Here is a 22,304-nt window from a genome sequence, read left to right as displayed (position 1 = left end):
TCTCTCTTCTGTTCTCCTCTTGCTTGCAAGATGTTATGCACACCTACTATCTTTCCAGCCCCATGTCTCTGCTCAAGTAGAATTCTCAGCCATAACCAGCCACCTACCCACCATCTTCAAGTGTCCATTCCTCAGGCAGAATTGAGTCCTTTCTCGTCTGTGCTCTGTTTAAAGGTGGCATTAGTTCTTTTTTTCTTCACTTCTTTCAGTTGTCTGCTTCACCCTTATCTACCCCTACCCCCATCTATTTACACCACCTCCAGGCTGGGTATTGGTGGCTCATGTCTATCATCCTAGCTACTCAGAGATCTGAGATTTGAGGATTGTGGTTTGAAGCCAACCCAGGCAGAAAAATCTGAGACTCCATTAACCAATAACAAGCCAGAAGTGAAGGTAAGACTCAAGTGGTAGACTACCGCAGCTATAAGAGCACAAGGCTCTTAGTTCAAGCCGTGGTACCAGCATAATGTAAAATAGGATACGACAGTGTAATCGAGGGGTGACTATAAAATTTATGCACACAAAGAAACTCCTCCATGCAATTAATATATACTATTAAAAATTCAAAAAAAGAAAATCAGACCTCAACGTGTAGTGTTTTCAAACCACAGCAATATAGCAATGCACTGATCTGCTCAGCAATCTTCAGGTGTGGCACTGCTCAGCCGTTTCTCTCCAAACCTCAGATTCCCCCCCCCCCCCCGCCCCCCACTCTCTGTATGTGCTGGTATTGTGGCTTGAACTCTCAAGACCTAGGTGCTGTCCCTTAGCTTTTCCACTTGAGCCACAACTCAACTTCCAGCTTTCTGCTGATTTATTAGAGGAGGTAAGAGTCTCACGGACACAATTCTGTCCAGGCTAGCTTTGAACCTCAATCCTAGCTTTGAGCCCTAGTCTCTTTAGTAGTTAGGATTACCTGTATGAGCCCTCAGCACTGAGTTAGATTTACACTCTTGAAAATAAATACCAGGAAGCATGACGCCTTCGGTTACATTATGCTTCTTTCTGCCCATGATTTGCATTCTCCTGCCAAGGGATGCTCAGAACTGACTTCCTGGAAGTGGGAGAGAAAAATGGTCTGAGGATGAAATACAAATGGCACCTCAAGAAATTACTCTGCCCACCAGCTTTGCATTTGGACTCCAGCGCTGAAGCTTCTTGTGAAGTGGTCCCCAGGGCTTGTTGAGTACATCTGTTTCTTCCTGACTCCTCAGGCTCAGTGACATCATGCTGGCACTTCATGGTTTCAGGGCGTTTCCTCCCCGGGAGCTAGCATCCATGTTCACCAGCACATCCCTGGCCAGGCAGGAGCTATGGCCAGTAGCAGCAGCACTTCAGAGATGAGACAAAGCCAACCAGAGCCCCTTCTCCTTTGTCAAGTTTATTTTATTAAAATATATAGGACTGAAGACTTGGTGGGCACTGAGACAAGAACCACCCTCCCAGGCCATGTCCATGGGAGACACTTCTGCCATGCAGACATGCGGCTGGCCTGTGTCCCAGCATGGGGGACAGACCCCCTCCTGTTGAATGTGTAGCCACAAGACCAAAGGGGGCGGGGGACAGGGGAAAAGTGGTGGTCTTCTCCCATGGCCTTGGCCCTTTGCAAGCACAGCAACCCCTGCTGTAAGGTCTGAGCTGAGGATGGTGAGAGGGAGCGGGGTCCTGAGACTCTCCCTCAGACCCTGAAGCATAGAAAACTGGGGCACTCCACAGCTGGGGAGAAGGATCCCCTAGTCAGACTGAAGATGGGGTGTCAGTGCAAGTCTGAGTAGGGAGGCCCACCTGTATGGGGGTCACAAAGCTCCCACAGCCCTGGCCATTCTGCCTTTCCTCTGAAGATCCTGCTCTCGTTGGGCCAGCCTTGTGTGGATGCCCTAGGACTCCTGGAACCAGGCCTAAGTGGAGACTGGGCTGTGTGATGGAATGTATCATGTGGGAATGTTCCTGGGGAGGCCTGTGCTGCCTGGGCCTGGACAGGGCTCCTTCTCAGGAAGGCCAGGACAGGTGGGAGTAGGAGCTCTCTCCTCTGCAGAGTTCTCTTGACCTGCCACCCAGCTCCAGGCCCCCAGCCCTCACTGTTGGTTCTGAGTGGACATGGGCAGACCCTAGCCCAGTAGAATGCCTTGGTTTGTGCTTTTGAAGGTTGGTGAACTGGGCTGGAATGGCCTTCAAGACCCCACTGCCCTGAGGTACAGGTCCCCTAAGCTTCCTCCTCAAGGCCACCGTATTAGGGCTGCCGGGACCCAAGCCTCAGCCAGAAGTGTCTTGCTCTGGTAAAGCCGAATTCTTGGTTCCCCTTCTGGGCATGGCCTGAGCTTCTGGGGCGCTTGTGCTTTTTATACAGGTTGGAGTGAGGATGCTCACAGAACTTCAGGGTGGGAGCTTGGCCAAGTCACTGTGCTAAGGGACACAGGTGGCAACGAAGAGGAGAGGGAAGCCCCTTTTTAAGCCCCTCCCAGCATGGCCTCCTGGCTGCCAGTCCCTAAGCCACAAGACTTCCTCCCAAGACCTAGGGAGGATAGCCTGGTGCTGGCAGAGGGGGGCAGCTCCACCCCTGCCCTCCATGCAGCCAGGACTGGAGCTGGCAAACTATCACTTCAATTTCCCACAGATTCTCCAGGACACTCAACCCTTGTCCTGGGATGGAGTGAGGATGGACTGGTAACTCTTCATCCCCCATGCTTGCCATAGTGTGGGGCCTGGCACAGTCCCCAGTTTAACTCTAGGTTTAAACTCTAGGTTTATGGAACAACTGGGTCTCAGGTCTTCCAGGGGGCAGGAGGCTCTGCCTCCATCTCTTCCTCCTAATTAGAGCCCCTATTGAGCTTTTCTGAGGGCATAGGTTGGAGGGCAGGGAGTGGACTGGTTCCCTGTGTTGGGGGAAAGGAGAAGGGACTCTCCTACAAGAGGGGCCTGTGCAGTGGAAGCCATGCCTCCTGGGCTCTTGAGCCACATCATTCTAGGTCACATCCAGCAACTGACAGATGGGCTTCCCCCCAGAGGCAGCTTTGTCTGACTGGCCTGGGGGCAGCTCTGCCCTCCTGTCTTCCACCACCCCTCTGCCAGCCCAGAGGAAGTGTGTGTGTGTGTGTGTGTGTGTGTGTGTGTGTGTTGGGAGCGAACTGCTCATTTTTTGCAAATATATTAGAAAAATGTTTCTATGGAGGCTGAGGTTTCTTGGGGCTGGAGTGGCAATTGGCCATCACCCAGTGTCCCTCTCCCACATGTCCTAGATGACATTTTCAAACAGCTGCATGGAGCTCATGATATTTTCATCCTGTGTGGAGAGAGGGAGGAGAGGCCTGGTTAGAATACTTGGTGGCCAGGGAAGGCTGGTCCCCAAATTTCATTCTACTTGAGCAGATTCCTGTATGGGACTGGGTCTTGCTGGAGGAATGAGGTGACGGTGGAAGCATTGGTCCCCAGTCACCATGCTGACAAGGCACAGCCTGTCTTTAAGCCTGAGGACTGACCCAAAGCCCAGACCTTCTTAGTGGCATGCCCAGTTAGGCCAGGGGCAACTGAAAGGCCACCTGGGAGTGAGGCAGGGGAAGGGAGGAAGGATAGGGAGGGGGTAGATCTGGGAGAAGGGCCTGCAGCAATGCTAGGGAAGTTCTGGGTGCCGTGGCCCCAGCATGGCCCTTGGAAGGTCATGGGGCTGCTCACTCTTGGATAGGAGATGCCTGTGCAGGGGAGGGTGAGAGAGATGGGCTGGTAGGAATGGGCAGAGGGTATGTGGGTAAGAAATAAGAGGAGATGAACCTGCAGGAAAGTGAACACAGAGCTTAGAAATTCTTCTGACCCACCTGCCCAGGAGATAGAGAGGAGCCTAGGACAGCTACTGGCTTACTCCTAGGGGCAGGACCAGATGGGTGTCTATGAGGGCTCCACATCCAGCCTCCTGATGTCACCTACCTTCTGACAGGTCTCCAGAAACTCATCAATGGTCACAACCCCATCCTGGTTCCGGTCCATTTTCTGTAACCCAAGCCATACCCAAGCTAAATGCGTTGTGGACTCACAGGGGTATACCCTCCAGGGTTAAACCAACCATCTTCTAGTGGTGGACCCACGGAGGTTGGACTCTGTAGGGCTGGAACCTCCAGTGGTGAACCTCCAGGGGAGGTCTCTGACCTCTTCCTCAGGATGCTGTGGTGAGTGGGTGGTGGACTTCTTCCAGTCCAACTAACTTTGGATAAGCAAAGTTCCACTCCCCACTCCCTACCAAAGCCACCTCCTGCCCTACAGCTGACCTCCAAGTCTGCCCCATTCAGTGCTTTCCTGATGGTCTATCGGGACTTGTACTCCCAGGATTCATCTCTATGCTTGCTTGACCCACTCATTTCATGGAGAAGTAGCCAGGGCAGATGGAATGATCACCAAGACACAGAATGGCTGCAGATCTAGAGCCCCCATTAAGTGAGAGCCAGAGTCTTCAGGCTCCCAGTCTTTCAGGCTTGCAAGGACACAATGAAAGGCAATCCAAATACCACTCATCCCCTAGACCTGTTTCCAGTAGGAAGTGGGAAAGTCTTGTCTAGAAGAGGGCATCACCTGCCTGGAAATGACAAGCCTGGAAAGCTCCACCTGTCTTGAGGTCAGTGGGACAGGGTCTGGGTTTTAAGTCACTCCTCAGATTCTGAACACTAACTAGGGTAAGGCACCAAGTTGCCCCTCCTTATGGGAAGAGAGTAGGTGGCCCCCAAAGCAAGTGCTCCTTCCTCTGCTGGGGTCCCCTCATCCAACACTGATGCGGCTCACTCACCTGGAAAAACCTCTCCACGTGCTCCAGAGGGGCATCTTCTCGTAGGATGGGGTATGTGTGGCGACCCATCATGTCGTAGATGGACTTCATGATGGCCAGCATCTCCTGGGCGGGAAGGCAGAACAGGAAAAGGAGGGCAGCCTGAGCAGAACACTGGGCTTTGAGGGCCCATTGGAGGGGGCTGCCTCACAGGTCCAGGAGCCAATTCCAGGGCAAAGGGGGGGTCATGGCATCTGAGGAGAGACAAGCTGGCTCCTCTGGTGTCACCAGCACCATCCTCTGACTCTCCTTGAGAAGTTGGAGATAGATTGTTATTTACCAACTTCCTAAATTTATAACCACAGCAAGGATTTCAGATTAAAAAAAATCTTTGGGCCAAACAAACAAAACCCATCTGTGGGTCTCTGTAGTGAGGGTCTGTTGCACCTCCTGCCTTAGGGGGCCACACTATCGTTTCTCATGGGAGGGGCCAAACCTGGACCCCCTAGCTTTTCTGCTGTCTCTATAGGCAAGAACTTTTGGAACTGGACCAAGATGTGTGGTGGTGGCCGCACCCAAGGCCCCACCCTTTGCCCAGGTGTTCAGGACCCCAAGTCCTAGAGGGGAGGAGTCCTCACAGGTTTCTGTGCCCCAAGGTTAAGCAGGTAGCTGCCATGGCAGGGATACAGTAGAGAGGGGGAAACGAGGTAGGGCATGGAGTGGCAGGCAAGCCAGTGACCCACCACCCTGGTACCTCTTTGGTAATGTAGCCATCCTTGTTAATGTCATAGAGGTTGAAGGCCCACTTGAGTTTCTCATGGACTGTTCCTCGAAGCAGGATGGAGAGCCCAACCACGAAGTCCTACAGTGGAAAGGGATGGTGAAGAGTGACAAGCCAATGCCCAGGTTCCATTTCCACTGATGTGGTATCAGTGAGCACTGGGTGCACACAGGTGCACCCACATATCTGAGCGCAGGAACCATGTAGGAACTGAGACTGAGCTCAAGTAAAGCACTTCCGTGTTTGAAGTCTTGGAGTGATTGTCTACATTGCTGTGGACAGAGAAGAACTGGGGTGCTCTTGAATTCAGGGCCTTGTGCTTGCTAGGCAGGCACTCTCTCTCATGAGCCATGCCCCAGCCCTTTGGCTTTAGTTTTTCAGATAGCGTCTTGTGCTTTTGCTAAGGCTGGTCTTGGTCAGTAATCCTTCTAACTCCACCTCCAGAGCAACTGGGATTACAAGTGTGTACAACCACACCCCATACTTTGGAGAGCTTTTAAAATAGTGTACTTTACTCTCGGTTCCCCAGCATCTGCATGTTGAAGGTGCTTAAAAACTTCCAGCTTAATAAGGTAAACTAAAGGTGTTCAACTCCTGAGTGTTATCTGTGGGCTGACCTCACCTATGGGATGTGGCAGATGATATATTACCTAGGTGATAGGTTATGCCTATTCAAGTGATCTCCATGTACAAAATTTTTGTTATAGTAATTGGTAGGAAGTAAGTTTTTCTCACACCTTCCGGAAGGTTTGATAGTTAGGCCTTCCCTTCCCCATTAGGTTCTTGGGCTACTTTGAAAGCAAGGGGTAGCCATCTGTAGAGGGACAGGGCCAAGCCACAAAGGACTCAGTACCTATTGAACTATTAGATTTTTCTAGATATGAGAAAGCCTGCGTCATGAGAGAAAATGACCAAGGGAAACAGAAAAGCAATTTGGAAGAATAAAACGTTATTCTAGGAGAGAAAAAGAAAACTTAACAGAAACTATTAAATTCAGAGTTTAGAAATACCTTCAAACAAGAACAGGAGGCTATTAAAAAAGAGGAACAGGGCCTGGAGGTGTAGCTCAAGTGGTAGAGCTCCTACCTAATAAGCACGAGGCCCTGAGTTCAATACCATCCAGTACCACTAAAAAAAGCAGGTGGGTCTCTCACAAAGTAGAATAAGAAGCTAAAGAACTGTTAAGTAGGAAAGGGGACACTGAGAAGTACATTCCAGAAGGGCCAACATGAGACATGAGTTCCAGAACCAGAGAAAAGGCAGGAAAACACGTCAGAGAAACCAGGATTTCCTAGAACAAAAGGTTAAGAGCCCCCCTACCACACCAGGCCAGGGTGTACATGGGGTGCTCAGCAGAGACCTGAGAAGGTAACTCAGCATGCAAGCAGGCATGGAAAGTGACTGCCTTGGAAGGGGATGAGACATGCCCTTGGAGGACAGCACTCATTGGTAGCCAGGTATATCCTGCTGGACCAATAATAGGAGAAGCAGCTCACTGTGGGTGGGGGTTGGGGATGGTACAGAGAAGTGGCTACACTCACCAGACACTCACTGTCCTCAATTTTCAAATGAGCAGCTCAGCCAATGCCACTTCTAACCCGGACATATTGGGTACTGAGAAGGCATCAACATCAAAGGCTCGTTTGGAAAGTGTGGAGGGCTCAGGAAGGTATTCCTTCAGCCAGAAGGCTTCAGCACTAACACCCTCATCTCAGCTTCTGACAGAGCCTGCTCCTTCAAAGACCTACACTTTGAATGACCACTAGACTCCTCCCTCTGCAGAAGTGATGAGCATAGGAGGGAGGGAAGGATGACCATGACGTTGCAGACCGCTGGCTGTACAAACCTGCCAATTCTCTCTGATCATCTTTCCCCTTCTTTTTTGTGCTCACTGGTATTTTCCACATGCTAGGACATTGGTATTACAGATGTAATAAAAAGCCTAACACTGTGCTCACTAAGCAATGGTCCTTCCAGTCCAGAGGGAGGGGGCTGTGGTCACAGAGCAGGGCCGGGACCGCCGGCTGCCTGCGTCCATCCAGTATGTCAGTGTGTGGCAAGCACAGTGTAAAAATAAACCTGGCTATGTTATTGATGAGTTATTATTACACCCGGCTGGTGCAGCCAGGGCCCTTCTGAGCCAGTTGCCTGCTCGGCTGCTTTCCTGTCCACTGCCCTTGGCCCTGGAAGCTGATCTGGGCACTGATCGATCAGACCGGGCTCTCAGTGAGGTTTTCCTCTCTGAAGAGGTTTCAGCTTTTTGCCTGCAGCTATTTTTAGGGGCCTGGGCTCCACAGATGGAGCCGCTCTGAAATGATCCCATGTGGCCAGGCCTGGGAGGAGCGTAGGCAAGGCCTTCCTGGGGAAAGCTGTCTGGTGTGGTGGGAAAGGGCTCTGGTCTCCTTCCCAACCTTGAGAAGGAAGTGGCTTCACTCTGAATCCAGCTGGGATGACTGTCCCAATTGTTCAAGTTGCTTTCTGGATGTTTCTGGCCCATTCATTCATTCATTCACTAAAAGTACATTGTGACTTGAAGTCCCGCTATGAGCAATCCAGATCTCTGGAATAAACTCTGACCCCTTTAAAATTGCAAATTAAAAAATGTAAATTTATAGCCTGGCACCGATGGCTCATGTCTGTAATCCTCACTGCTCAGGAGGCTGATATTTAAGGATCTTGATTCGAAGCCAGCCTACTCAGTCAAGTCTGGAAGACTCTTATCTCCAATTAACCAGCAAACAAACAAACAAAAAACAAAAAAACAACCAACCTAAAAGTTGGGGATTGGCTCAAGTGGTGGAGTGCCAGCCTTGAGCCAGTAAGCTGAGCAAGAGTGTGAGAGTGTCAGCACTCTCCCACCCGCCTTCTCTTTATATATAATAAAATACAAATTCATGTTGGATCACATTAGTATGCATTCATAGTTCCCTTGGATGATAGAGCTGGACTCAAACTTCTGGAATAGAAAAGAAGGCTGAGAATACAGTGGACACAAAATCCTGACCCAGCCAAGCAGCTAGCTTAGCAGCCCACCCTTTCCCACTGAGAGGTTAGATCATTCCCCCATCTCAGCAGCACTGAGGGGGTGGCAGCAGGGAAGGAGATCATTTTGCAGGCCACAGGGGCAGGCATGTGGGACCTACCTCGAAGTGGATGGCCCCGTTCCCATCAGCATCAAAGGCATTGAAGAGGAAGTGTGCGTAGGTGGTGGCATCTGAGGGCAGCAAGGTGAGGCTGGGGTTGGGGGTGCTGCCTCGTGGGAGGCCATCCCCCGCCTCAGGCAGCCCCCCCACCGGGGGCTCCAGCTTCACCCTGGGTAACAGGCTCTATTCTAATGAGACAGAGGCAGTAGTGGGCTTCCAGAAGTGAGGGGCAGGAAGGGAACAGAGTGGCAGTAGGGTCTGCTCAAATGAAGGGGGTACGGTAGGGAAGCCTGGCCTTGGACTCACCTCCCTGAGGGAAGAACTGTGAGTAAATGAGTTTGAAGGTGTCTTCATCCACCAGGCCTGTGGGACACTCCTGCAGCGGGAAGCCACCTTACTCAGTGACCTCAGTCACCATATGTTCCTCCCCGCCCCCAGCTCCGCCCCTGACTCTACAGCCTGGCTTCTCCTCTGCCCTTTCTGCAGGACACCCACTGCCTGCGGTACCTCTGGGAACCACTGATCAGGAAGCCCGGGTGGGGGTCCGGGAGAGACAGGGGGTGGACAAGAAGGTGGTGGCTGGCCACGTCGCGCACATTCTACAGAGACAGGAAGGGGTGACCTTCACATGGGCCTTTCCCATCCCCATCCCCACCCCAAACAGCTTTTGCAGAAAACAAGAGTCCTATAAAGGCCTCTAGGGTCCTCACTGTGCTCTGGAGAAGTTTCTAGAAGACTCCCTGGCGCATGATCCTTCCTGTTTGGAGTCAGGTAGGGCTGGATCTCCAGGGCCTCTCCTGGAGACACAGGAAACACTCACATTCTTGAAGCCTCGGTAGAGAGACTGAAGCTCCTTCTTGGTGAACTTGGTTTGTGCCTGCAGCTGGTCTAGGCCTTCTGGCTGATGGCGCACTGTGGACAGTTCCAGCTCGCTGTCACTGCTGTCTGGAGGGAGACACAGACCCAGAAGGGAGTGATTAATGGACAGATGCCAGGACGTGGACTGAAGGTGGGGGTGGGAGAACTCTTGGATGACCTCCATTGATAGCCTCACATGATGTGCACTGCACAAATAAGGGGCCATGACTGACCGGTATGCTCACGAGTCATTGCTCCTGGCTATTCTGCTTCCCTCCTCCCAGACAGATTAGGTCTTCCCCACTCGCTTCTGTCAGGGCGTGCTCACCCCATCAGTTGGGAGTAGGGGCTAGTCTTGTTCTACAGAGTCACTGAGTAAGGAAAGGCAGGAGGAAAAAGACAACACAACAGGCCCAAGTGACCCTAAAGCTTCATCCACCTCATCCACGCAGCCCTCCCTGACTTCACCCAGAATAGGAAGGGGACCCTTCTTGTCTTGTTTCAACCTCCCGCACAGCTGCACAGCCACATCTGCTGCAGGAATATATTCCATTTGGGTAGGTCGGATTTTCAGAGCCCATAGGGCAGGGTCCAGACCTTTTTTTTGGGGGTGGGGGGGTCCGGTCGTGGGGCCTGAACTCTGGGCCTGAGCACTGTCCCTCAGCTCTTCAGCTCAAGGCTAGCGCTCCACCACTTGAGCCACAGCGCCACTTCCGGCTTTTTTCTTTTTGCTTATGTGGTGCTGAGGAATCGAACCCAGGGCCTCAGGCATGCAAGGCAAGCGCTCTACCACTGAGCCACCTTCCCAGCCCCGTGGGTCCAGACCTTTCTAAGAACAACACACAAAAACCTGAGCTATGGCTATCTTTGGAGCAAGGTAGGACTTCAGGTGATTTTTCCTACTTTGGAAATTAAAAAAAAAAAATATCTTTGACTTTCTTTGGTATGGCACGTTATCATGTTTACAGGGCAAAATAAAGCTGTAGAGAAGGGAGCATTCAGTGCCTACTCTTTGGTGGAAGCAGAATTCTTTCTCTTTCTCTTCTTTATATTCCAGTACTGGGGCTTGAACTCAGGGCCTGGGCACTGTCCTTTAGCTTTATCACTCAAAGATGGTGCTCTACTACTTGAACCACAGACCCATTTCCAGTTTTTTTGCTAGTTAGAGATAAAAGTCTATTAGATTGGGGCTGGGAAGGTGGCTCAGTGGTAGAATGCTTGCCTTACATGCATGAGGCCCTGGGTTCGATTCCTCAGTACCACATAAGCAGAAAGAAAAAAGCCGGAAGTGGCACTGTGGCTCAAGTGGTAGAGCGCTAGCCTTGAGCTGAAGAGCTGAGGGGCAGTGCCCAGGCCCAGAGTTCAGGCCCCACAACTGGATCCACCCTCCCCCCCAAAAATAAAACAGCTATTAAAAAAAAAAAGTCTATTAGATTTGTCTGCCTGAGCTGGCTTCAAACTTCAATCATTAGATCTCAGCCTCCTAAGTAGCTAGGATTACAGGTGTGAGCCACCGGCACTGGGCAGCATGCTTCTATTGGAGACCGTTGCTCCTACTGACACAGGATGCACAAACAGTATAGTGCCACCAGCCTCCTCCTGGACCATCAGAATAGTGAGATGCATAGATATGCATCTCTACGCATATAGAGATGCATAGATATGCATAGATTCATATCTATGCCCTCTCCTGCCTCTCCTTCTGCAGGGATGGGGATCCTAATGGCATTGCACCTTTGTGTTCCTCTCCTAAGAATATTCTCCTTTGGTCACCCTATGTGTGAATGCCAGGCAGCAAAGTTTATTGGACTCCATCTCTAAGTGACCAGCAAAAAGCCTAGCTGGGACATGACTGAAGTGGTAGAACTCCAGTCGTGAGCAAGAAAGAGAGCTGGAGGCACCAAGTTGCCCCAAGACTGGCAAAACCAAACACAGAGAGAGGGGGGAGGAAGAGAGAGGGGGGGGAGGAAGAGAAAAAGAAGAGAGGAGAGGAGAGGGGAGGGGAGGTACACCTGCCCAGCTAACTGCACATGATGTAGACATTAGCTTTTCTCCTTCTCTGTGAACTATCTCTGCCCTGTGGAGAGCAAATCTCTCCACCCAGGCATGCTCTCACCTACTCAAGCACATGGCTCTAGCAATCTGTCCCATTTTTCTCATCACATCCTTTCCCTCTTCTGTGGCCCAGTCCCATCATTGCATAGATGTACTGTTAAATCTAGCAATCCCTTAGTCAAATAAAAATATGGGCAAGCCCCATGGCCAGCAATTCTACTCTGGGTAATTTCTGCAGGGATTCTCCAGCTAAGGGAATCTGTACAAGTATGCTCACAGCAGCAGTATTTTAGGGATAGAGAGCTGGAGGCAACTCACAGTAGGTAGGAAAAATACAAAGGAAGTCCACTGCAGAGAACCACACAGTGGGTTAGATGTGCAACCCAAAGGCAGACGTTTCAGATGCATGAATAAACAAAATTAAGTTATGTGCTATTTACACAGAAGATATCCTTATCCAGTGCCAATGGTTCACGTTTGTCATCCTAGCTACTCAGGAGGCTGATATCTGAGGATCATGGTAGAAGCCAGCCTAGGCAAGAAAGTCTGTAAGATTCTTACCTCCAATTAACCACAAAAACCTGGAAGTGGAGCCGTGGCTCAGGTGGTAGAGAGCTAACTATGAGTGAAAAAGCCAAGTGAGAACAAGAGGTCCTGAGTTCAAGCTCCAATACTGGCACAAGTGCTTTGCACATGGCAAAGCGTGCGTGTACATGCACACACACACACACATACTACACCCAAAGCAAAAAAATTTAGAACTAAATGGAGAATCTGAGAAATCACGACAACGACTGGAGAGTTCAGTGCTCTTTTTCAATGACACAAGAAAAGATATAAAAGATTTAGAAACCACTATAAACCAATTTGATCTAATTAATATTTATAGAACATTATAAAACAACTGTAGAATACACTTTTTTTTCCCCCAAAAGCACATTCTGTGGTTACCAAGATTTATCAGATGCTGGAGACTCTGACCATAAGGATAAGAAGTTAAATTCAAAACAAGAATTTGAATAGTTAGAAAAATCCCAAGTATCTGGAAACTAAACAATATACTTCTAATAATCTATATGTCAGGGGAGAAAAATTGATTAAGTGAATTTGAATTGACAGTGAAAATGCAGCTTATCTTAATTTCCTGGGCGAAGGCAAAGTTGTGTTTACAGAAACGATATAGCTTTAAATCCCTTTATTAGAAAAAAAATAGAGGGCTGGGCATGTGGCTTAGTGTTAGAGAGCTTGTCTAGCATGCATGAAGCACTGGATTTGATTCCTCAGTATCATATAAACCGAAAAAGCCAGAAGTGGACTGGCAAAAAAGGAAAGAAAATAAATGGTTTGGGAATATGGCATAGTGGTAGAGTGCTTGCCTAGGTTTGATTCCTTGCTACTATGTAAGAAATTAAATAAATAAAAATTTTAAAAAAGAAAACAGATGTAAAACCAATTATATAAACTTTAGATAACCTTTTTAGAATCTAGAAAAAAAGCAAGCTAAATTCAAAGTAAATAGAAGAAGCTAGGTGTGGTAGTCTATGCCTATAATCTGGTCATTTGGGAGAATGGAGGTTTGAGGCTAGCCTAGGTATATGCAAGACCCCATTCTCAATCAACAGCTGAGTACACTGAGGATGGTGAGGGCCTGTCATCTCAGTTATGTGGAAATCTGGGAGTAAAGAGGTTCTAGGCCACCTTGGGCACAAAAGTTCATGATAGTCTGTGTCCATTGTGGCCCATTTCTATAATCTCAGTGATAACACAAAGCCTGGAGTGTGTCCAGGTTCTTGCTTGGGCAGGAAGTGAGACCCTAACTAAAAAATAACTAGTACATAAAAGGGCTTGAGGCATCGCTCAGTGGTAGAGCCCCTGCCTAGAAAGCATGAGGCTATGACTACCAAAAAGCAAAACAATCAGGAGTACAAGAAATAGTCAAAAGAATAATACAGTTCAATGAAAAAGAAAACAGAAAAATCGATGAAGTCATTAAGAAATTAAGTAGATAAGCTATAGACTCAGAAAGCATATGTCAGCACATGTATCTGACAAATGACTCATCTTAGAATATGTAAAGAACTTCTACAAACCAAGAGGAAGACCAGTAACTAAGGATAAGCAAAGATACATGTCCACAAGTCTTGTACAAGGCTATTCATAGTAGCTTAAGCCAGGTGCAGTGGCTTACATCTATAATCCTGGCTACTCAGAAGGCAGAAGTAGGAAGATCATGGTTTGAAGTCAGCCTTTGTAAGTTAGCAGGAGATCCTATTTGAAAAACAAGCTAAACATAAAAGGCTTGGGAGTATGGCTCAAGTGGTAAAGCACTTGCCTAGCAAGTACAAGACCCTAAGACTAATTCCCAACTCTGCAAGATGTTTCACAGTAGTTGTATTTTTTAATTCTGTGACCAGCCCATGAACTCAGGGCCTCATGCTTCTGCTTAGTTTACTTGCTTAGCTAGTGCTCTACTACTCGAGCCATATCTCCAGCCCAGCTTTTTGCTGGCTAACTGGAGATAGAGTTTCACAGACTGTTCTGCTCAGGTTTGCCTTGATACTCCAGATGCCTCCTGGGTGGTTAGAGTTCTAGGTGTGAACTACTGGTATCTGGCCCCACTACAGCTCTATTCTTTTAAAACAATTACTTTATTGTTGTTTCAGAGGTGATATACAGTGGGATTACCTTTACATATATCAGGTAATTAGTACATTTCCTTCCTTTTGCATACTATCGTCTGTTCCCTTCTTCTCTCCCATTCCCTCCCTTCCATCTCCACCCACGTGTTTCTTGGTTCACTTTAATCAATGTCCAGTGCAGCCAGTGAGCTCTATAGCTGCGCTTTTTCACCCGTTTCCCACTGATTCTGTGCCCTCCCCCACCTTCCCTCAGATGTGCACACGTATGCACAGTATATGAAGAATATAGTCATCTGAAAATGAAGAGACTAATTAAGAAATGGTCTTTTGTTTCCTTATCTTTGGAGTTCATTTCAGTGTGCAGATTATTTTATATACATATGAAGAGGCATTTGGGTATTACAACTTGGTGATTTTCTCTTAAGATTACCCTCTTTTGGTCTCACTGTATGGGTATCTAGAATCCTGTATAATTTGTCATTTCCTGTTGAGTTTTAAATCTAACTTCTGCATATCAGGGAGAACATGTGCCATTTGTCTCTGATCTTGGCTTACCTGGCTCAACATGATTTGTTCTAGTTCCATCCATTTCCCTGCAACTGACATTATTTTATCCTTGCTAACAGCTGTGTAAAATCCCATTATATATAGGTACCACACTTTTTTGATCCATTCATCTATAATGGGGCATCTGAGTCATTTCCATATCTTGGCTATTATGAATAGTGCAGCAGTGAGCATCGATGTTCAGATGTCCTTATCATATGCTGGCTCATGATGTTCAGGGTAGATGCCTCAGAGTGATATGGCTGGGTTGTAGGGAATGTCTATGTTTAGTTTTTTGGGAAATGTCCAGATTGCTTTCCAGAGTGGTGGCATTAGTTTACATTCCCACTAGCAGTGCAGTATAATTCCTTTTTCTCTACATCCCCACCAGCATTTGTTGTCAGAATTCAAAATAGTGGCTAGTCTAACTGGGGTAAGGTGGTATCTCAGGGTTGTTTTAATTTGCATTTCCTTTACAGTCAGGGATGATGAGCATTTCATCATGAGTTTCTTCGCTATTCTTACCTCGTCTTGTGAGAAGTCTCTCCTTAGCTCCCTTTCCCATTGAGTGATAGATTTTATTAGGTTTGGGAGGGGTTAGTTTCTTGAGTTCCCTGTATATGGGACATTGGGCCTTTGTCTGATGTGTTGCTGGTAAAGATCTTTTCCCTATTGGTTGGCTGTCTTTCTAGTTTATTAGCTATGTCTTTAGCTGTGCAGAAACTTTTTATTTTAATGTAGTCCTATTTGTTAAGTCTCTATCTGTTGTGACACTGGGACTCTATTCAGGAAGTTCCTGCCTGTGCCCATAAGGTCTAGTGCTTCTCCTATTCCGTCTTGCAGTAGTTTCAGAGTTTCAGGTCTGATAGTGAGGTCTTTAATCCATTTTGGGTTGATGTTATTGCCTGGAAACATAGGGATCCACTTTAAGTTTTCTGCACGTGGCTGCCCATTTTTCCCAACACCAATAGTTGAAGAGGCTGTTTTTTCTACTATATGTCTTTGGCTCCTTGTTGAATATCAGATGGTTTAATTATGAGGTGTTTTTTTTTGTTTTTGGTCGTTTGTGGGGCCTGAACTCTGGGCCTGGCTGGGCACTGTCCCTCAGCTCTTCAGCTCAAGGCTAGTGCTCTACCTCTTGAGCCACAGTGCCATTTCCAGCTTTTTTCTGCTTATGTGGTGCTGAGGAATCAAACTCAGGGCCTCATGCATGCAAGGCAAGCACTCTACCACTGAGCCACCTTCCCAGCCCCAATTACGAGATTTTATTTTTGGGTCTTCTAATCTGTTCCACTGATCTTTGGGTCTATTTTTGTGCCAATACTAAGCTGTTTCTGTTATTATGGCTCTGTAGTAGAGCTTGAAATCTGGTATTGTGATACCGCCTGCATTGCTTCTTAAGCCTAGAATTTCTTTGACTCTTCTAGGTTTTTTTGTTGTTCTGTATGAATTTTGGATTGTTTTCTCTACTTCAGTAAAGAACATCATTGGGACTTTGAGAGGAATTGTATTGAATTTGTCTATCATTATGGCAGAATGGCCATTTTCACAATATTGATTCTACCTATCCATGAACATGGAAGGTCTTTCCATTTCCTGGTGTCCTCTTTGATTTCTTTCTTTAGATTTTTATAGTTTTCACTAAATAGATCTTTTACATCTTCAGTTAGGTTAATTCCTAAATATTTTATTATTTTGAGGCTTTTGCATATGGGGCGGTTTTCCTGATTTCCCTTTCTGCTTGTACACTGCTGCCATACAGAAAGTGTACTGATTTTTGTGGGTTAATTTTGTATCCTGCTACTTTGCCAAAGTGGTCAAATAACTGTTGGAGTTTAGGAGTGGAGTTTTTTTTTTTTTTTTTGTCCTTCAGGATTATATCATCTGCTAAAACAGGGATGGTTTAATTATTGCTTTCCCTATGTGATCCCTAAGTGTCTTTTTTGCCTTATTGTTCTGGCTTAGGATTCCAGAACTATATTGAAGAGGAGTGGAGAAGGTAGGGATCCTTGCCTTGTTTCTGACTTTAGGGGAAACAGTTTTAGTTTTTCCCCATTTAGTATAATATTGGCTATTGGTCTGTTGTATGTGGCTTGTATTGTTTTAAGGAATGTTCCTTCTATTCCTAGTTTCTCTAGAGCTTTTAACATGAATGGATGTTGTATTTTATCAAGGCTTTTTCTGCATCTGTTGAGATGATGATGTGGTTCTTGGCCTTGACCTTGTTGATGTGGTTAGTTACATTTTGTGTATGTTAAGCCATCCTTGCAATCGTGGGATGAAGCTTACTTGGTGATAATTCATGATTTTTAAAATTTGTTTCTGGATTCTGTTGGCTAATGTTTTATTGAAGAACTTTGCTTCTGTGTTCATCAGAGAAGTTAGTCTGTAGTGCTCTTTTTTTGTTGGATCCTAACCTGGTTTGGGGATGAGTGATATTAGCTTCTTAGAATGAGTTTGGGATTGCTCCCATCTGCTTCTATTTCATGGTAACGTTTGAGGAGTCAATGCTCCTCAATTAAAAGTCTTATAGAATTCTGTGGTGAAACCATCTGGGCCTGGGCTTTTCCTTGTTGGAAGTCTTCTGATTACTTCCTCTATCTCTTTGTATATTATTGGTTTATTTAGTTGTTTTATATCTTCTTGGTTCCGCTTAGGCAGTTTTTATGCTTCTAGAAATCCATCCATTTCTGCTAGGTTTTCCTTCTTGAGTATAGATTTTGAAGGTAGTTCATAATCATTTGGATTTCTTGGATGTTTGTTGTCATGTTTCCTGTGGCATCTCTGATCTTATTGATTTGAATCCTCTCCTTTTTTTTTTTTCAGAAATCTCACGAGTGGTCTCCCAATTTCATTAATTAAAAAAAACTAGCTTTTTGTTTCATTGATTTTATGTAAAGTTTTAAAAAATTTTCTTTCTTTCTTTTTTGTTAGTCATGGGGCTTGAACCCTGGGCCTGGCTGCTGTCCCTCAGCTCTTCAGCTCAAGGTGAGTGCTCTAGCACTTGAGCCACAGCACCACTTCCTGTTTTCTGGTGGTTAATTGGAGATAAGAGTTTCATGGACTTTTCTGCCCCGGATGGCTTTGAACCGTGATCCTCAGGTCTCAGCCTCCTGAGTAGCTAGGATTACAGGCATGAGCCACTGGTGCCTGGCTAGTTTTTTAAATTTCTATCTCATTGATCTCTATCCTAACTTTTGGTATCTCTATCTAGTAACTTTAGATTTATTTTTTTTTCCCTTGCTTTCCTAGCAGTTTTAATTGCATCATGAGGTTATTTACTTGAGCTGTTTCTTTTTTCTTTATATGTTTGCTTAGGACTATGTCCCCTCAGCAACACTTTTGCTGTATCCCAGAAGTTCTGTTATGATGTGTTTTCATTTTCATTGAGGTGTAACAACTTTCTAACTTCTTCCTTAAATTCTTCTGTTACCCAGGTGTTATTCAGTAGTGTACTGTTCAACTTCCATATATTTGAGTAATGTATCATGAAAGGTTTTAGTTTCACCATCAAATGTAAATTATAGCTTTGCTGGGTACACTAATTTGGGTTGGCAATTGTTGATCTTCAGGGCTTGGATAATACCATTCCAGGCTTTCCTTGCATTGAGGGTTTATGTGGAGAGGTCCAAAGTGGTTCTGATTTTCTTTATATTGTAATATCGTTTCTTCTTTGATTTTTCAGCATTTAAAATCAATTCCTTGCTACTCAAGTCTAATGTTTTTACTATGATGTGTCTAGAAGTGTTTCTTCTAGGATCCTGTCTACTAGGTGTTCTGTATGCTTCTGTTGTGTGGGTAAGATTTTTCTCTCTTAAGATGGGGGAAGTTTTCTGAAATTATCTTACTAAACAGGTTTTCCATGCATCCACTATGAAATTCTCCCCGCCCCCCCCCCCCCCATCAATCCCAATTACAGGTAGATTTGATTTCTTGGCTGAGTCTGCCAATTCTTGGATTTCCCTTTGGTAATTTATGAATGTTTTTTTTCTATATCTTTGACTTTCTGTTCCAGATCCTCTGTTTTATCCTTAACTCCCTGATATTTTATTTTCCATCTCACCTATTCTGTTATCTATGGCTTCCACTGTGGTTTGCATTGTGGAAACTGAACCATCTGTGCTTCTGGTATCAGTTCTCAAAGTGTTAATTTCATCTTTTAATGAGGTGTATACTGTGTCTGTTTTTGTCTGCATCTCTTTTTTAGAGTCTTAGAATTCCTTTGCCATTTCTTCTTTGTGCTCTTGAAATTGCTTTTGCATCTCTCCTTTTATTTCATTGGTCAATTCTGTCATCATTTCTTCAATGGTTCTATTGTCTTCCATTTCTTCTTCACTCTCATTGGAGTTCTTTCCTGGATTGCTGTTGGCTCTTGGATTTGGTTTGTTGTCTTGATTGCCCATGAATTTTGCAATCTTTTGTTGTGCTTTATGCCTTTGGGTTTAGGGATTATCAGGGCCATGGCCTGAGCTTGGCCTCTTAGTGCTTGACAGGTGGCAGCCTTCATTTGGCCCGAACTAGTTCAGGCTAGGTAGGCTAACCTACGCTGAGACCCCAGGCCAGCTAGTGTCTGTGTATGCGCTCAGCCTTGGCTGAAAGGAACGCTGTCCACTCTGCAGCAGGGGCTGGGAAGGTTAGATTTGGGCTTCCGGGATAGGTATTGGCTTCAAAACGGTTGGGCTTCCCATGGGTGCACAGGATTTTGTTTGTGCCTTGGCCCTGGGTGGGCTCTCTCCCCCCCCCCCCCCAAGTGGCGCGTCTTATGTGCGTGAGCATGAGTTTCATGGCTCCCAACAGTGGTGTGCTTCTGATGGGCTGCTCCTGACGGCTGGCACATGCAAGTATTTCACAGCTTCCAACAGAAGTGTGTTCTGTTAATGGCCGGTGTGTACCTGTAGTTTGCAGTTTGTGGCTGCTGATGGGCCGATGTGCAAGCAATTCAGGGGTCTGTTCTTCTTGACAGGGCCCGGTGTGCAGGTAATTCGTGACTCCTGCCTGGGGCTGGTGCACGCCCTCCCTTAGCGGCTCTTGATGAGGGAACACTCCGCCAGTGGCTGGCGTACACACCCAGTTGTGGTTCCCAATGGGAGAGCCCTCCACCAGCCAATGCTTGCTCAGACCTGTCTGTTACAGAAGGCTGGGAGGGGGACTCATTCTGGAATGAAGGGGTAGGTTCCCATAGGTGAGTAGATTTTAGTACTCAGACCATCCCGCTCACTCTCCCGATAGCCAGGGCTGTGGGGGACACACTCAAGTATAAGTCCCTATAGCCTCCCACTGGAAGCCAACAGGTGGGGTGTGGGGAGTGAGAAAGAGCTCTGGCCTCTTTGTCCTCTTCAAGTGTGGTGTTCTTTCTTGGGTGGGAGGGAGAGGGGTTGGGGCCAAGCTCTGTGGGTCACCACCAGCACTGGTCTCCTGTGTGTTTGGGAGGGGGACTGGGGGGGTGTCCCTGGCACAGTCCTCACTGATCCTGGAACTGGCTGTGGGCTGACCAGCGGTGCTGTGGCAGATCTCTCTCTCTGTGCACTGTAGTTTGCCAAGTCTGGTGTCACACTCTGCTGTGTTGGTTGTGGTTGGTGCAGTGGGGCTGTGGGAGCTATCAGGATCTGGGTGTCGGGGTACCTCACCTCTGGTCTCTGTCTCTATGTGTCTGGGTCTGGCACTGTGGGAGTTTTCTGTGTCTGGATTATGCAGTCCTCTGGTGATCCTGGAGTCCCAGGCAGCCGTGGGCCACTTTTGCGGATTAGCCACACTGCTGGTGCACGATGGGGGAGAGGTCTTCACAATATTCTATCCTTGTATGTGCAAATTATGTCTTTTTTTCAGTTTTTGTGAGTCTCTGCTTGCTCATTTATTTGTTATTGTCAATCTCTTGGGGGAGCTGCATGCTGTATAGCTCTATTCTTAATAATAGCACACTGAACTCCAGGTGCTAGTGGCTCATGCCTGTAATCCTAGCTATTCGGTAGGCTGAGATTTGAGGATCATGGTTCAAAGCCACCCTGGGCATGAAAGTCCATGAGGTTCTTTTTTTCTTTTTTTTTTTGGGGTCCGGTCGTGGGGCCTGAATTCTGGGCCTAGGCGCTGTCCCTCAGCTCTTCAGCTCAAGGCTAGCGCTCTACCACTTGAGCCACAGCGCCACTTCCGGCTTTTTCTTTTTGCTTATGTGGTGTTGAGGAATCGAACCCAGGGCCTCATGCATGCAAGGCAAGTGCTCTACCACTAAGCCACCTTCCCAGCCCTCCATGAGGTTCTTATCTCTAATAATACTCAGATAAAGCCAGAAGTGGCACTGTGGCTCAAGTGGTAGAATGCTAGCTTTGAGCAAAAGAAGCTCAGGAACAGCACCCAAGCCCAGAGTTCAAACCCCAGGACAAGCAAAAAAAAAAAATGCCCCAAATTGAGCTAGGTGCTGATGGATCATACCTGTAATCCTAGCTACTCCAGAGACCGAGATCCAATGATGGAGGTTCAAAGCCAACCTAAGCAGGAAAGTTCGTGAGACTCTTATCTCCAATTAATTACTAAAATGCTAGAAATGAAGGTGTGGCTCAAATGGCAGAGCACTAGCCTTGAGTGAAAAAGCTAAGGGACAGTGCCTGGCCCCTGAGTTCAAGTCCTACTACACTGTGTGCGTGCACACACACACACACACATGCGCACACACACACACACACACAGTACTAAACTACTATCAACAGATGAATGAAAATATGACACATTTATTATAATGGCTAGTCTGTATTTTAAAAAGAACTACTGATAAATGTAACAACAGGTGCACATCTCAAAAGTTATGTTGAGCAAAAAGGCCAGATGTGAAAGAGTTTATATTGTACGATTTTATTTATACAATGTTCTGGCACAGGCAACACTACTAATGGCATCATGACAGAAAACAGTGCAACAAGTGATGGTTACCAGGGTGCATTCAAATGTCAAAACTCACTGAACACTGAACACTTGTGGACTTTGTGGTATGTAAATTAGGCCTCAGTCAACAGAAAGAAATGTGTTGATTAGACTTCTGCTTTCAGTCATGATGAGACAGTGAGCACGAAACTCTGCAAACAACTTTAAAACTATAAAGCAGCACATGAGGCAAGTGTCTTTGGGTTTTGACTAGGCTGCACAGGGCTACAATGTTTAAGAGCAGGGAAACTGAAGTGTGTACCACCTTCCACCTTGATTGCTCCCCGGAGACACTATCCAGATCACTGCCAGGGAGGTGAGACTCAATCCAGGGAGCAGTAGTCTTGCTCAGTGACAAGGAAGAGATCTGAGTTTGGGGTTACGGAGGCAAGTGGAGTTTCAGAGCTGGGTTCTGAAGAGAAAACAGAGGGGTGATCCAGAAGTCTGTATGGAGTGTCTCTTTGGGGGCCTTGGCCTAGGACTGAGCTACATCCATTCAAAATGAAAATGTCTAAGGCCAGATGCCAGTGCCTTACACCTTAATCCTACTCAGGAGGCTGAGATGTGAAGATCATGGTTCAAAGCCTGCCTGGGCAGCAAAATCTATGAGACTCTTCAATTAA

The 22,304-nt window shown here is 46.9% G+C and overlaps 1 protein-coding gene across 1 annotated transcript in view; it reads right to left on the bottom strand.

The window, feature by feature from the left end:
* Positions 1–1,389: 1,389 nt before the first annotated feature.
* Positions 1,390–22,304, bottom strand: part of Kcnip3 (potassium voltage-gated channel interacting protein 3) — a 37,608-nt gene continuing 16,693 nt past the window's right edge. Inside the window, exons 2-8 of the mRNA XM_042695413.1 lie at positions 9,492–9,616; positions 8,978–9,047; positions 8,672–8,742; positions 5,502–5,609; positions 4,769–4,873; positions 3,919–3,981; positions 1,390–3,280 (exon numbers count right to left, since the gene is read on the bottom strand). Of these exons, the coding sequence (XP_042551347.1) occupies positions 3,233–3,280; positions 3,919–3,981; positions 4,769–4,873; positions 5,502–5,609; positions 8,672–8,742; positions 8,978–9,047; positions 9,492–9,616 (590 nt within the window). The 3' untranslated portion in view covers positions 1,390–3,232. The remainder of the gene's footprint in view (positions 3,281–3,918; positions 3,982–4,768; positions 4,874–5,501; positions 5,610–8,671; positions 8,743–8,977; positions 9,048–9,491; positions 9,617–22,304) is intronic.

The sequence above is a fragment of the Dipodomys spectabilis genome, unplaced genomic scaffold (assembly GCF_019054845.1).
Source record: "Dipodomys spectabilis isolate Male_0828 unplaced genomic scaffold, ASM1905484v1 ptg000187l, whole genome shotgun sequence".
Lineage (NCBI taxonomy): Eukaryota > Metazoa > Chordata > Mammalia > Rodentia > Heteromyidae > Dipodomys > Dipodomys spectabilis.
This window is presented reverse-complemented; position numbering and strand designations above follow the sequence as displayed.